General features: G+C 41.4%; 1 protein-coding gene across 1 annotated transcript in view; it reads left to right on the top strand.

Moving 5' to 3' along the window:
- Nucleotides 1-240: 240 nt before the first annotated feature.
- SLC5A7 (solute carrier family 5 member 7) overlaps nucleotides 241-14816 on the top strand; it is a 67223-nt gene continuing 52647 nt past the window's right edge. Inside the window, exons 1-2 of the mRNA XM_082244732.1 lie at nucleotides 241-481; nucleotides 1694-1807. Coding sequence (XP_082100858.1) covers nucleotides 304-481; nucleotides 1694-1807 — 292 coding nt within the window. The 5' untranslated portion in view covers nucleotides 241-303. The remainder of the gene's footprint in view (nucleotides 482-1693; nucleotides 1808-14816) is intronic.

The raw sequence follows: 14816 nt of genomic DNA, 5'->3' as shown, positions 1-14816 counted from the left end.
AAATATCGGTCCCTGCTGATACACACAATTAAAGGGGATTGGTTTTCTTTTATCTGTGAATGAATGATAGAGGAAAATCATATCAGTCAAGCAGGGCATTTGTCTACAGGTCTCCGGCTACAGGTGACTGACTTGTTGATATTCATAAGTGACATTTCAGAAAAGCAAAGAAAGGAACAGATTTCTTTTAAGTGCATAATATCTGTGCTTTTTTTTATTTACAGTTCTACATGTATGGAGGACGAATGCACTGCACCTTCTCAGAGTTATTAATGAAATAGCCAGACAAGGCACTGGAAGAAGATGGCGTTCCACGTGGAGGGGCTAATTGCTATAATCTTGTTTTATTTGGCTATTCTGTTTGTTGGGATTTGGGCTGCCTGGAAAACGAAGAACTCTCGTGGGGATGGAGATGCTAGAGAAGGAATTTTTGTGGGTGGCAGAGACATTGGATTGCTCGTTGGTGCTTTTACTATGACTGGTAAGGAAACATTCCTTGGCTTAAACTTGTTACATGTTCTGTACATTACTCACTGTCAGGTGAGGTATTTACTAAATGTGGCTTTTAGAAATACATATTTTTTGTCTAATTATTAAAGTCACAATTTACAATAGAGACTTTTTTATTTTGTTTAATGGAGACATCATTTAAAGACATATAAAAAAATAGAAATACTGTATTAATTGGTTGGTTTGTTGAAGGGAACACTGGAGTGCTATGCTAGTGTAAAAACAAAATAAATGGCTTCCTAAAATTGGAGTATGCATCATAAGGATACGATGACTACTGAGTAAAAACATATTTTTATATACCAAACAGACGATTCAAAATAGAAAAATAATAATATATATATATATATATATATATATATATATATATATATATATATATATATATATATTGTGTGTGTATGATTTTTTTGTCACTGTATGCATTGTCTGTGTGTGTCAGTGTGTTGCATTTTAAATCCTTGTGTGTGCCTTTGGGGGGATTTACTAAAAGGAAATCTAGTGCAGCTCTGCATAGAAACCAATCAGCTCCCTGGTTTTATTGTCAAAGCTTAATTGAAAAAGTTGAAGTTAGAAGCTGATTGGTTACCATGCACAGCTGCACCAGATTCTGAGGGCTTCAGTTTCAGTAAATTCTCCATTTGTGTTTTAGTATGTTACTGTGCCTATATGTGTCTCCATGGAATGATGTTAATCATTGCGGGTTTCTGTATTAGTTTGTGGTACTATGTTTGCCTTTACAGCCATTTAAAATATCTTTTGTCCATTATCGTTAGTAAATGAATATCCTCCGAATATTTTCTCAAGTGACAACAGTGACATAATTACAGATAAGCTAACTGGGACCAAGTTTGTTGTGCCAGTGTTAGGATTGGCTTAAGTTTTAACAGCTAGTTATATAGTTACAGTGCAAGTAATCTATTAAAATATAATACATACCTGTTGCTTTTAAGTTAGCGATGTTAAAGTATTGCTCTTTTTAGAAATGTATGACTGTATTTAATGATCAGCTATATGTTATCATGTTGCATAAATACTAGTCCTAAACATCCAAATAAGAAAAGATTTCCTTTAAAAAAAAAAGTTGTAATTGTTAATATTTATGCTATCACATTTCAGATGAGTGCATGATAATGTTTAATGATGTTTGATTCAAATTGTTATATCTAATCTCTTTAATTAGCAACATGGGTTGGTGGCGGCTATATCAATGGAACAGCAGAAGCCGTGTATGTGTCCGGCTATGGGTTGGCTTGGGCTCAAGCACCAATTGGCTATTCCCTCAGTCTCATTGTAGGTAAGTCGCAATCAAATTACATGTATTGATATTTGTTTCAGTCAAAACTTGCAGTAGTTATCCTCAAATTAGATAAAAGCTCAGGAATACAAATACCAGGCAGATGGGAAGGTTAATGCATGGATAATTTAATAAGGAGACATATCTAATCGATGTTCCCCTAAGACATTGCATTTAAATAATCACTTTAAACATTTAAGGCGGTGTCCCGCAGTATTTCAGCTCTGATATGTTATATGAAAGATAATGCAGTGCCATTCCATGGGAAGCTGAATGTTTAATAAACAATTATTTAAGATGGACTTTGACAATTGGCTTATATTGGTTGAAAAGCAGGAGACATAAATGCAGCCACAATACAAGTGTGTAACTATGCCATAGAGAATGGGCACACTACCCTGTGATGAAGCATGCGGCACCATATGTAAAGATAATGCTGCCTAGGCATATAGTAATAATATCCTGCGGACTCCACCCATTTCCTACTGTCCATATTAAATCATTAATATTCCAATTAAACCAGAATGTGCTCCATTATTTGACGTAGAAAACCTTGTATGCTGTCATTACACTGCATTAAATACCCTTCAAAAGCCTGGAGAGAAAGAAAACATTTTCATATGTTACTTGAAATACAGGGAGTCTAATGACTACTCCAAGCAGCTTGAGCATGCTCTTCCCCTTCAGTCCTTGTGCTAGACTGTATTTACACCTTTGCAGTCAAATCTGAAAAAACTCTATTATATGTGTGTTATGTGTTCCCATTCACACAGCAGACCTAAAAATAATTTAAAACATTTTTTTTTTTTTTACCTTTCTAGTTGTTTTTTTGGAACAGGTTTATACTCTAGAGACCACTGTTAGTGTTCAGACTAACTTGTAATGTGAAATTATGGGATATATTTTACGGACAGATTTGTTTAGACATGCATTAACATAAAATGCATCATTCAAGCCCTAACATCTTTGACATTTTGTTAGGATAGACAGTATGCACATCTAATATACAACCGATCATTAATGTGAATGACCTGAACTGCCCTGGGTTCAGTTTAATCTGGTCTAGTGAACTTCATAAAGGTTTGGATGTTGAACCCAAACCCCTCTGAAATCAATGGGAATCACAGCATCAAATTAAAATTGCCAATTTAATTGGCTTAATAGGCAAGTGTGTGTCCGAAAATAGCATGAAGGTGGACACTGCCCTGGGGAACATGTACCACTTTACAAAAATGTAAAAAAAAAATACAATATGCCATGAGCAGTGTTTTTTTAAATGCCTAAAGTGAAACATTAAAAATGCCCAATTCCTTTAAAAGATATGCCTGGGGAGTGCCCTAATCCTGCCTATGAAAGGTTGCAAAGGTGATGCGCAGAAAGAGCTGCAGCAGCACTGACATTTACAAAGAAAAAAACATGTTTGATTTTTTTTGCCACAGACCCATCCACGTGTTTGCTATTTATTTTGGGAGGGCCTTTGAAGGGGATCTGTATGCTGTTTTTTCTTTCTAAATGTAATTTTTGCTTTAGCATGTCCTACAGTAAGAAAAGCTTTTGAGACAGGTATGGATTTTAAGGGGGTACCACATGCAAACAAAAATGTGGGAGGTCCTTCTAAAAATGCCAGACCCTGGCTGCTCCCTTCCCTTTCCTAAACCATGGCAGCCCACAAACCCTCAACACGCCTCCAACATGTGGGGGGGTGCCATGTTGATGAAAACAAGGGCCTCTTCCCCACAACTCTGGTTTGTGGGAAAGTCTGCGCCCAGGGGGCTTATCAGGACCTGGAAGCCCCCTTTACATAGTCCTCCTACTCATTCACAAAACGAAAATCAACCTGCAAATAAAGAAACCCAATTGTTTGGCAAGTCTTTTATTTATAAAAAAGCCCCTTGTTGTAAGTCCAGCATCAATCACGGTGCCTACTGCAGAATTACCGGAAAAAAACGATGACCCAGTGCTTACAACTGATCTCAGTAGTACCACTAGCGAAATTACATCCCCCCAAGTTGTCATCAGCTATATAAAGGAAAGGGCGGGGATACTGATGGATATCGTCATTGCCATATTTAGGCAATGATGTAACCCCCTCCAATCCCCGCTCATTTGCTTATGTGGCCAGGGATTCCCAGCCATTTGAGTGAACGGGCTGGGTGACGTCATTGGTTGGTAAATATAAAGCAGGTGCAAGTACCTTCTTGTTCCTTAGCAGCCATTGACAGCCAGAAACTGTCATGTTCATCTCCACCAAACACCATAAATGTAACTTATGTTTGGATCAAACACTGAGCTCAGCCCTAATCATGAACATCTGCAAGCACAGTACAGACAGGGTTAATTAAGGTAGACATAGCTTCCTAGCCCCCCCCCCCCCCTTAACATTACTAGAAGGGAAAAGCCTAGGTAGGATTTTTCATCCAGTGAAAAATTAAGCAGCATTTTTGAAATATCTTAAGGTTATGCTATGTGAATGGGAACATGTAAGAAATAATAAAAATAATAATGTAGGTCTTTTCCCAATTTTGCTGCAAAAGTAGAAATATACTTTGAACCTCTACTAGTCACTAGAAAAGAAAAAAAAATGTCATTGATATGTTTTTGTGTAGTCCTCTTTTATTATACAAAACCAGGCACTCATCAAGAAATGCCTTGTTATGACTGCAATCCTGGAATTACATATAGATGGATAAATCTAATTTGGGGATTATGTAAAGAGAATCTATCTTGAAAATGAAGCAAAAATTATGGCAATTTTAAAGTGCAGTCACATAAATGTGCTTACACATGCCTGCAGCAGCTTTCCAAACACTCATTATCACAGCCAAATATCTCAGCACCAAAACTTGCCCCTTCTGCCTCTCGCACATTTCTATTGGCCAGTAAGGCTGCCTATTATAGTGATGGGGCAGAAGGGATGTGGGGGACTCATCAGCTCAAAGACTACCCAGAAATGTTGGAGCTTTGCCTTTTAGAACTGGCGGGGATTTGTCTGTAACACAACAATTTTAGAGGCCGCTGCAGGTAGGTGTGTAGATTTTGTGCCAATGGCAGTTTTTTTATCTTCTTTTAATGACAAAGTCTCTAACCATTTTGTTAGTTGGTATACAACTATCTGTAATAAAGTGCTAAAACATGATATACGCAATCTTTCTGTTCAACTTATTTCAAATACTCTAATTGAGGTTTTCTAGAATCAAAGCATTTAATGCTGTTTTTAAGAATATATATATATATATATATTTTTTACCATAATATTTTTTTATTGTAACTTAATAAGGAGCAATACAGAATATTAACTTTAGCTCAATAGATCTGTTCATTACAAAGAATACATTTCAATACTGTTTCAATCTTGGCAAGTATCATACAGGGTAGATATACTGTTATACAAGAAATCATCAGTCCAGATTACCAGAAGAAATCTCGAGTTTATGGTTCAGGGTATATACTAACATTAGCTCCCGGTGTTGTACATGTTAGAAAGTATGTATCTGGAAGACTATGTTCACGGGGTATCCCGCTCATTCAGAAAATCGGGCAAGCATATCGAATTGGTTAGCTGTCTTTGTGGATCATATTTTAGAGGTTCCATGTGGTGTATATCAATGTAGTACAACGTTAGTATGAAGAGATATGATACCTGTGTTTTTTTTTTGCATTTTTGTAATTGGAACTGTTTAAGGGTAGGGGAGGAGAGTACGAGAAGGGTAGAGGGGAAAGGGTAAGAGAGCGAGTAGAGAGGTAAAGAAAGAGGGGGAAGGAAGAGAAAGGAAGAATGAGAGAAAAAACAAACAAACAAAAAAAAAAGGGAAAAGGGGAGGGGGGTGGGGGGGGGGTAGTTGAGGGGAACGATAGTTGGAATTTGCCTCCTTGGTCTCTACCAAGGATAGAACTTATTCTATTGAATAAGTGTATGTTTAGGTAGGTAGTATGGCATAAGTGGATATTTAGTAGATGTGAGTTTACTCTTGATCATGGATATGGACCTTATCAATAGAGGTCTGTTTTGATTTGGCAACCTCACAAACTCTTCCCATGTTTAGGGAAGGGAGGGCCGACATCTGTAAATAGATGAGCAGTCTGATTTGGGAGAAGGGTGGGTGTAGTCTGTGATTACTATGGGGGTTATTATAGGGCCCCAGACCCAGTAGGGTTTTGTATCTATCTGTGGATTGGAAGTGGTTTTGAAAAATATTGAGTATCCAACATTTTTGTGTCTAAAAAGAATATGTTACATTATAAATAACAACACATTGAAAAAGTATTTGTATGATAAATCACCAAATAGCTTGTAGAAATACTGTTAACCATTCATTTTTATTATGAAACGTGAGTTCTTCCACACTGAAATCACCAGCAAGCAGCCTAAGTATTGGAGTGTGAGATTCTAGCGGGCTTGCAAAATACATTATTTCCTTTCTTTACTACAGAATTAAACTTCAAAACCAGAGTAGGATCATCCACAAGACATAAAGTTACAAGTTTTAATGCACCCCAATAAACCAGGAAATAGCACAATTGGTCAAAGCTATGCGCCTGTCTTGATTTTACAAAGGAGGATAAACTTTCAGGCCATACTATTTCATACAATGCACATGGGGTGGGTTCTCTGTGTCTATTGCAATCCCTATCAGTGTCAATCAAAGGGTTGGGGGGAGCATAGCTGCTACCTTTCTGCCCAATTCTGCCTTAATCCATCCTTGTTATAAAGTCTGAGGCACAGAGAAGTCATCTGTTCTCATGTGGCACAACTTTATTGGCATAACAAATGTGTTGTTCATCATTTATATACTATTTCAATCATCACTGTGTTCTGCAACTGAACTGTTGCTGTAGAAAAGACCAAGAAAAAGAAGGGTAGGAAGTTGTAGGGAGACAAATGTTCACAGATGAATTGCAGAGTGCAGTAACTCAATGCAATCGAGATTTATTTTACTCTTTGCAGATAAGAATGGTGATCACTAAAACTACAGTGAACTGAATGGTCTCCATTAAATACTACACTGTAAGCGGTTATTGTATTTTGCAAAACTTATCAGCAGTAAGGGTGGAGTTTAGGATTTAGAATGTTATGAGGCATAGGTCTAGCTTAGATAGTGTAACCATTATATCTGAAGTCTTTGGCTACAGCCGTCACCTTTACTTAAAGTGTTACTAAACCTACACCAGTAAAGACAGTCTGTATATGCCGTAATACATGATTGTTATACTCACTGTGGAACCTAAGGGGTTAATCCTCTGCATTGTGTAAAGGACTGTTTGATCCTGTCTTTTCTGTTACTCCCCTTCTTTCACTGTCCCCAAACCATCTCCTGATAGAACAGACGCTAGGGGACAAGCTGCACATGCTCAGTTTTGTGTGTATTGCTAGAGCGATTTTTTTCCTGGGATAGTGCATGTGATCAGCACAGGGCCAATCAGTACTGTCCAGACAGAGGGTCAGGGGTCCTGCAGCCAGATAGGACAATAAGAGTAAAATGAATACTCCTCCCACAAGCTTAAATTGATTGTAAAGTCTTGTGGTTTTCTTTTTAAATCGCAAACATGTTATACTTACCTTCTCTGTGAAGCTGCTGTTCGGCCCCTTCCCCCCGACTCTCCTGATTGGCTAACTGACTTTGATTGACAGCAGCGGGGGCCAATGGCGCCGCTACTGTGTCTCAGCCAATCAGGAGGGAGAGTCGCGGATGACCGAGGGACTCCTGGACATCTCTGGCAGAGAGGGGGCACAGGTAAGTATTAGAGGGTGCTGGGGCAGCTGCTACACACAGAAGGCTTTTTATCTTAAATGCAGATGCATAAAAGGCATTCGCTTTTTTCAGCTCTTCATGCTCCATTTTTACATCCATCAACCACTGTATAGGAATACAAATTAAATTAAGCCATAGTCTATCCTATTGGCTATTAAAGCTAAAATCCAGGTAAATATATATATATATATATATATATATATATATATATATTTATATATACAGTATCTCACATTTTGGTAAATATTTTATTATATATTTTCATGTGACAACCTGAAGAAATGACACTTTGCTACAATGTAAAGTAGTGAGTGTACAGCTTGCATAATAGTGTAAATTTGCTGTCCCCCTCAAAAGAACTCAACACACAGCCATTAATGTCTAAACCACTGGTAACAAAAGTGAGTACACCCCCCAGTTAAAAAGTGAAAATGTCCAAATTAGGCCCAAGGTGTCAATATTATGTGTGGCCACCGTTATTTTTCAGCACTGCCCTAACCCTCTTAGTCATGGAGTTCACCAGAGCTTCACAGGTTGCCACTAGAGTCCTCTTCCACTCCTCCACGACCACATCACAGAGCTGGTGGATGTTAGAGACCTTATGCTCCTCCACCTTCTGTTTGAGTATGCCCCACAAATGCTCAATAGGGTTTAGGTCTGGAGACATGCTTGGCCAGTCCATCACCTTTACCCTCAGCTTCTTTAGCAAGGCAGTGGTCAACTTGGAGGTGTGTTTGGGGTCGTTATCATGTTAGAATACTGCCCTGCAGCCCCGTCTCCGAAGGGAAGGGATCATGCTCTGCTTCAGTATGTCACAGTACATGTTGGCATTCATGGGTCCCTAAATGAACTGTAGCTCCCAGAGCCGGCAGCACTCATGAAGCCCCAGACCATGACACTCCCACCACCTTGCTTGACTATAGGCAAGAAACACTTTGTATTCTTCACCTGGTTGCCGCCACACACGCTTGACACCATCTGAACCAAATATGTTTTTTTTTTTTTTTTTGTCTCATCAGTCCACAGGACATGGTTCCAGTAATCTATGTCCTTAGTTTGCTTGTCTTCAGCAAACTGTTTGTGGGCTTTCTTGTGCATCATCTTTAGAAGAGGCTTCCTTCTGGGACGACAGCTATGCAAACCAATTTGATGCAGTGTGCGGTGTATGGTCTGAGCACTGACAGGTTGACCCCCCACCCCTTTAACCTCTGCAGAAATGCTGACAGCACTCATACGTCTATTTCCCAAAGAGAACCTCTGGATTTGACGCTGAGCATGTGCACTCAACTTCTTTGGTCGACCATGGCGTGGAACCTGTCCTGTTAAACCGCTGTATGGTCTTAGCCACCATGCTGCAGCTCAGTCTCAGGGTCTTGGCAATCTTCTTATAGCCTAGGCCATCTTTATGTAGGGCAACAAGTCTTTTTTTCAGATCTTCAGAGTTCTTTGTCATGAGGTGCCATGTTGAACTTCCAGTGGCAAGTATGAGAGAGCGATAACACCAAATTTAACACACCTGAGACCTTGTAACACTAATGAGTCTTATGACATCGGGGAAGGAAAATGGCTAATTGGGCCCAATCTGGACATTTTCACTTAGGGGTGTACTCACTTTTATTGCGACTGGTTTAGACATTAATGGCTGTGTGTTGAGTTATTTTAAGGGGATAGCAAATTTACACTGTTATACAAGCTGTACACTCACTACTTTACATTGTAGCAAAGTGTAATATATATATATATAAATATATATACAGTTAAAATTATCTGCCAGTCTTGTGATATACACTGATTTACACATTGCATAGACAGCAAGGTGACACGTATTTCCTAATTCCATTTCACCCTTCTTTGTCACCTGGCAGCTCCCTAATTGGTAAGTGAATCAGTATCATCACCCCTGTCTGGTTAGCATGATGCTGACCTAGTATACAATAAAGCTAAGATGGGAAACAGTAAAGCAGATCATGAAATCTGTAATGCTAAACCTAAAAGTAACAGTGATATTACTGACTGACTAAGGTTGCGTATCACATGAACATATTTAACCCCTAAAGACTGCCTGCTGCTCGCTCTGCCCTGACGAAGTCTGGCTGACTCACAATTAGACAGTGAGTCGCGCGGGGCAGGAGTCGGGCACATTGTGTGGACACACAGGGGTGACTGGGGTGACTGAGGTAGGGGGGAAATGTCTGATAAAGGGGTGGGGTAGATGTCTGGTGAAGGTGTCCACTGGCACAGGGGTGGGGGGGAGTGGGATCACTTAAAATGACACAGGAGGATCAGAGGGGGCAATCAAAATGACACAGGAGGATCAGAGGGAGCAATCAAAATGACACAGGAGGATGTAATTTGCGGGTTTGTGATGACAACTACTACCGTACCCTATACGGGTTTTCCTTTTTTTTTGTTCAACATTAAATGTGTACCGTATTCTTCTTCATGGAAAAATAAGACATCCCCTGAAAATAAGACCTAGAGCATCTTTGGGAGCAAAAATTAATATAAGACACTGTCTTATTTTTGGGGAAACAGGGTAGTAGTTTTTTTTTTTTTTTCATTTATCCCAGCAAGATGAACAATAAAATACTGAAGAGCTCAGGAGGAGCTGCTGTACTAACAATCCGATGGTAGTACAATGATCTCCCCCGCTGAGCTATTGTGTTTTGACAGGAGGATAGCCCCCCTGCTAGAACACTCCGGTCAGCGCTCTCAGCCACTGGCTGAGAGCGCTGATCGGGAGCCAATCGGTAGACCTTTTTTGGTCATGCCCCTTTGATAGAAGCCAGCCTTCTATCAGACTGTCTGCCGTACACACGGACCGAATGCCAACCGGTTTCTATTGAACCGGCCGATGCTGCCTGATATTCGACTAGGCTTTAGATACCAAGGTCCAAACAAACTATAAAGCGGACCTCCACCCCTTCACTGCCACATTTGGCACTTTTTGGGGGGGGGGGGTAGCAGGTACTTGATTTTGACAGTTTTGCAACTTTAGCGTGTGTTGGAAAAACTGTATATGGTATATCTTTGCAATCACCAAGTGTATCTAGGTGAGTTATATCTTGTTTTTCAGAACAATTGATGATAAACGGTAATGGATATATCCTGTTTTTTTTATTATCATAGGAAAACTGATCCAAAATAGTAAAAATGCATATTTTTTTAAATTTAAAGTGTAACTAACTTACAAAACTTACTAAACAAAATGTTCTTTTTTTTTTTTTTGTTTGGATAGAGTAAGAGAAGGTTATCTTTGTCTCATTGGAGATTGGGGAGACTTCCGTTCACTTCCATAGAAAAAACAGGAAGTTAGAGAAAATCCCTCCAAAGTGAGGAAATCCCAGTGTGTCACCAAGGTCAGCAGAACTTGTGTCCCCATTGGAATATGTCTCCTCTATTAGTGGTCTGATGTCAACATAAAAATTTGGATTTTCTTTTACTTTCGATTATATTGATAAACAGGACAAAAGCAAGGGTGAATTTCAATAACGGAGGCAAAGACAACAAAAAAAACTGACAGGTGTTTCTATAGTGGACTCATTGAATTGTAAAGCCGATTGTAAACTGGTACCTTCTACCCTTATTGGTTTCTAAGGAACTAGGTATAGCTGTTCTGGCTACCTAAACGACTGTTGTTTGCAAAGGTGCTATTTTCGATCTGGATGTATTGAGGGAGTACTTAACCTAAGGCTGGTCAAAGCAATACCATTGTGGAATAGGCAACAAATGCCCACATGCTCTTGATGCAATGACAACAGCAAAGCTGTGAACTGCCTGCAGCTCAAGGAGCCTGCCAAAGGGTTTGTATACCAGAAGATGGCTTCAAAAACAATTAGGCAGTATCCACAATACCCTCACCATTTGCACCAACATCCAAATCCCCTGGAGAAGGCCTCCAGTGTGCTCTCCCTCCTTCAAGGGGGCACACCCTGAAAACCCACACGCCAGCGCAAACAAAAAGTGCACCATGGATTGAAAACAACCGCTTCTGTTAAGAGTACTAATACGGCTACAATCACCCCAAGCTCCTGGTAAACCATAGAGAAAGAAAATGAGAATAGATGCTTAGATGGAAGCCATCTGCAGCCAAAACTCAGGAAGCAATCGTAAAGTGTGTCCTGTCAGGAAAGAATGGAACCTGATCCTTGGACCATGTGGTTGGATGATGTTCTGCTGAGTTAACTAGATATGGTGGAACTAAAAATTTAAGCAACAGTATACAGTTCGCGAGACTCCCCACTCTACTCCACACCCACTATATAAGGAGGTCCTGTTTTTGAAGGACAGATAGAAACTATCCAAAGCAAGACAAACAACTGGGTCTCAACAACCTTGGCTTATGAAAAACCTGTTAAGGGTTCCAGGCCAGACAAGGCCACCAGTCTGAACACTCTCCTCATTAGAAGGCTACGAATGAACCACTTCCAATCCTACAGAGTCACAAGAGCAGCAACACTGAGAGCCCTGATACTACTGAGAGCCAAACACTGACCTAGGCCTGGCTGTAGGAGAGGACTTGTCCCATGAAGAAACTCCTGGGAAGGAAGTCCTGAGGCAAGTTAAAGCATGCATCGCATGTCTAGCAATAGTTTTAAGTAGACATCCCAGCTTAACACCAAGGGATTCCTAGACTCCATGAGGACCTGTCTCTCAGAACTTGAGCTTCAATAATCAAGCTGTTAAAGGCAGCTTAAAGCAGGATGGCAAAAACATTCCTTGGGAATAAATTATCCTAATCCAGTAAAAACCTCTGAGAAGCTGTCTGGGGTCCCTTTAGGTTGGCAAACCACATCTGCCTGGATCAGCCTGGAACAATGAGGAACATTGAAATTACTTCCATACAAAACATGTAAGACAAATGAGGGATAGAATAGGTCAGGAAGTACTGATCCCACTCAATTACCTTCTAGGGTACCGGGAAACCAGACCACATGGTGGATGCAGGTAAAATAAAGCAGTTTATTGGAGCAAACAACAATAAACTCACAGCAAGAGTGAGGAAGTGAGAGCAAGAACAAGCCAGGGTCAAGTCCAGAAGTGGGTAGTCATCCAATCCGGGGTCGAGTCCAGAAGTGGGTTGTCCGCCGATGCCGGATCGTCTGCCAATGCGGGGTCGAGTGCCAGGAGAGTCTTCAACCAAGCCAGGTCATCCATGTAGAAACATGGAGATCAGAAGACTGCTAGCAGAGGTGCACCTTGGAGCAGAAATGCAAGGGCAAGGACTGCAACCCATCAGGTGATAGATATAGTCAGGTGTGTAGTATCATCACTGTGCGTCACCCAGGCAGCAGGCAAGTGATGATGCAATCAGAGTTTATAAGAGGCATAAGTCTGCACATATCCAGGATGGCTGCCAACAGGAGGGCAAGTTAAGACCTTGACGGAACCCTCTCCTCAACAGCCCCTCCTCCGCGGAGAAAAAAAAACGTTTCTAAAAAAAGCAAGCATGGAAAGCACAGAGAAGTGCGGGAGCATGAACATCAGCAGAGGGAATCCAGGAGCGCTCCTCAGGACCATACCCTTCTAGTGCACTAGGTATGGAACCTGACCCCGGAACAGACGAGAATCCAAGATGCTGCTAACCTCATACTCCTCATGAATACCCACAGCAATGGGATGAGGGTGAGGAAGTGAAGAAGTATAGCGGTTGCAAACAGTGGCTTCAAAAGTGACACATGAAAGACATTGGAGATACACATGCCAGGGGGAAGACCAAGGGGAGAGTCCACCAGATTCACCTTACGGAGGATGCGAAAAGGCTCAACAAAATGGGGTGCCAGTTTTGGAGTGGGCACCCTGAGGTTGAGATTATAGGTCAACAACCACACCCTCTCCCCGACCTGGTACAAAGGAGCAGATAAACATCTCTGGTCTGCCTGGAGCTTCTGATGCTGTGCCGAGATCTGTAAAGACTCTTGAATCTGCACCCAAGAGGAACGGAGGGTATGAAGATGATCCTCCACAGCCGGGATGAGCGGGTAGGAACTCATAATGGGCCTGAGTGGTAGGCAGCCTATTTTACGGAACACAGTGGCACATTTTGGAGAACCGATCAACAACCATGAGGATAACCGTGTATCCTTGAGATGTGGGAAGTTCCACAATAAAATCCATAGCCAGGTGAGACCAGGGACGCTACCTATTGAGAATGCGATGCAGTAAAAGGAAAGAGTCCAAGGAAAAGTGCAGAGGAGATTTGTTCTGGGCACAGACCGAACAAGCAGCCACATAGGCAGCAACATCAGTTTGGAGAGATGGCCACCAGAACTGATGGGAAATAGCCCTGGACATCTGGTTCTTACCAGGATGTCTGGCAGTCTTGGAATTGTGGTACGTACGCAACAGTCTGATGTGTAACCCCTCAGATACAAAACATTTGCCAGCAGGTCTCTCTGTGGGAGCATCAGGTTGGGCAGCCAAGATCTGCTCCCCAAGAGGAGAGGTTAAGTTTGTGCAGATGGCAGCCAGGATATGATCTAAAGCAGGCATGTCCAACCTGTGGCCCGGGGGCCGCATGAGGCCCGGAACCGAGGGCAATGCGGCCCCCTGACAATTTTTTTTTTTTTTGCTAAGGAGGAAGGAAGTCGAGTCGGGGGCACGGCCTCAGAGGCAGCCTCGGAGGGGATCATCCACTAGTTGTGTTAAATTAGTGCCGGGGGGGGCGCTGCAGCACGGGAAGGGTTTTATTACTTGTATACCTTAACTAATAGTATATATTTTATATGCGGCCCGAGAAAATTTCTCTACACTCAATGTGGCCCAGAGAAGCCAAAAGGTTGGACACCCATGATCTAAAGGTATGACCAGTGTTGGTACAGAGTCCTCCCTGGACATCTCAGAATACTGGCGAGACAAGGCACCAGCCTTAACATTCTTAGAACTGGGCAAATAGCAGATCACATAGTTAAAACAAGACAAGAATAAGGCCCATCTGGCCTGACAGGGTGTGAGCCTCTTGGCTCCCAGAGAGATACATCAGATTCTTGTGATCGGTGAGAAAGAGAACTGGAAACACAGAACTTTTGAGCAAGTGTTTTCAATATCAGGATAATGGTCAAGAACTCTCTGTCTCCAATCTCATAATTGCATTCAGCTGGAGACAGCTTCTTCGAGTGGAATTCACAAGGAAGTAAGGGTCTATCAGGTGTCGGACGCTGAGACAGGAGGGCGCCTACTCCCGTCTAGACGCATCCACCTCTAGGACAAAAGCAAACCAGGATTGGGATGAGACAGAATAGGAGCCAAAGCGAAAGCAG

The sequence above is a fragment of the Pelophylax lessonae genome (genome assembly GCF_965119305.1).
Source record: "Pelophylax lessonae genome assembly, chromosome: 2".
Classification (NCBI taxonomy): domain Eukaryota; kingdom Metazoa; phylum Chordata; class Amphibia; order Anura; family Ranidae; genus Pelophylax; species Pelophylax lessonae.
Note: the sequence above shows the minus strand (reverse complement) of the source record. Positions and strands in the feature narration are given on the sequence as shown.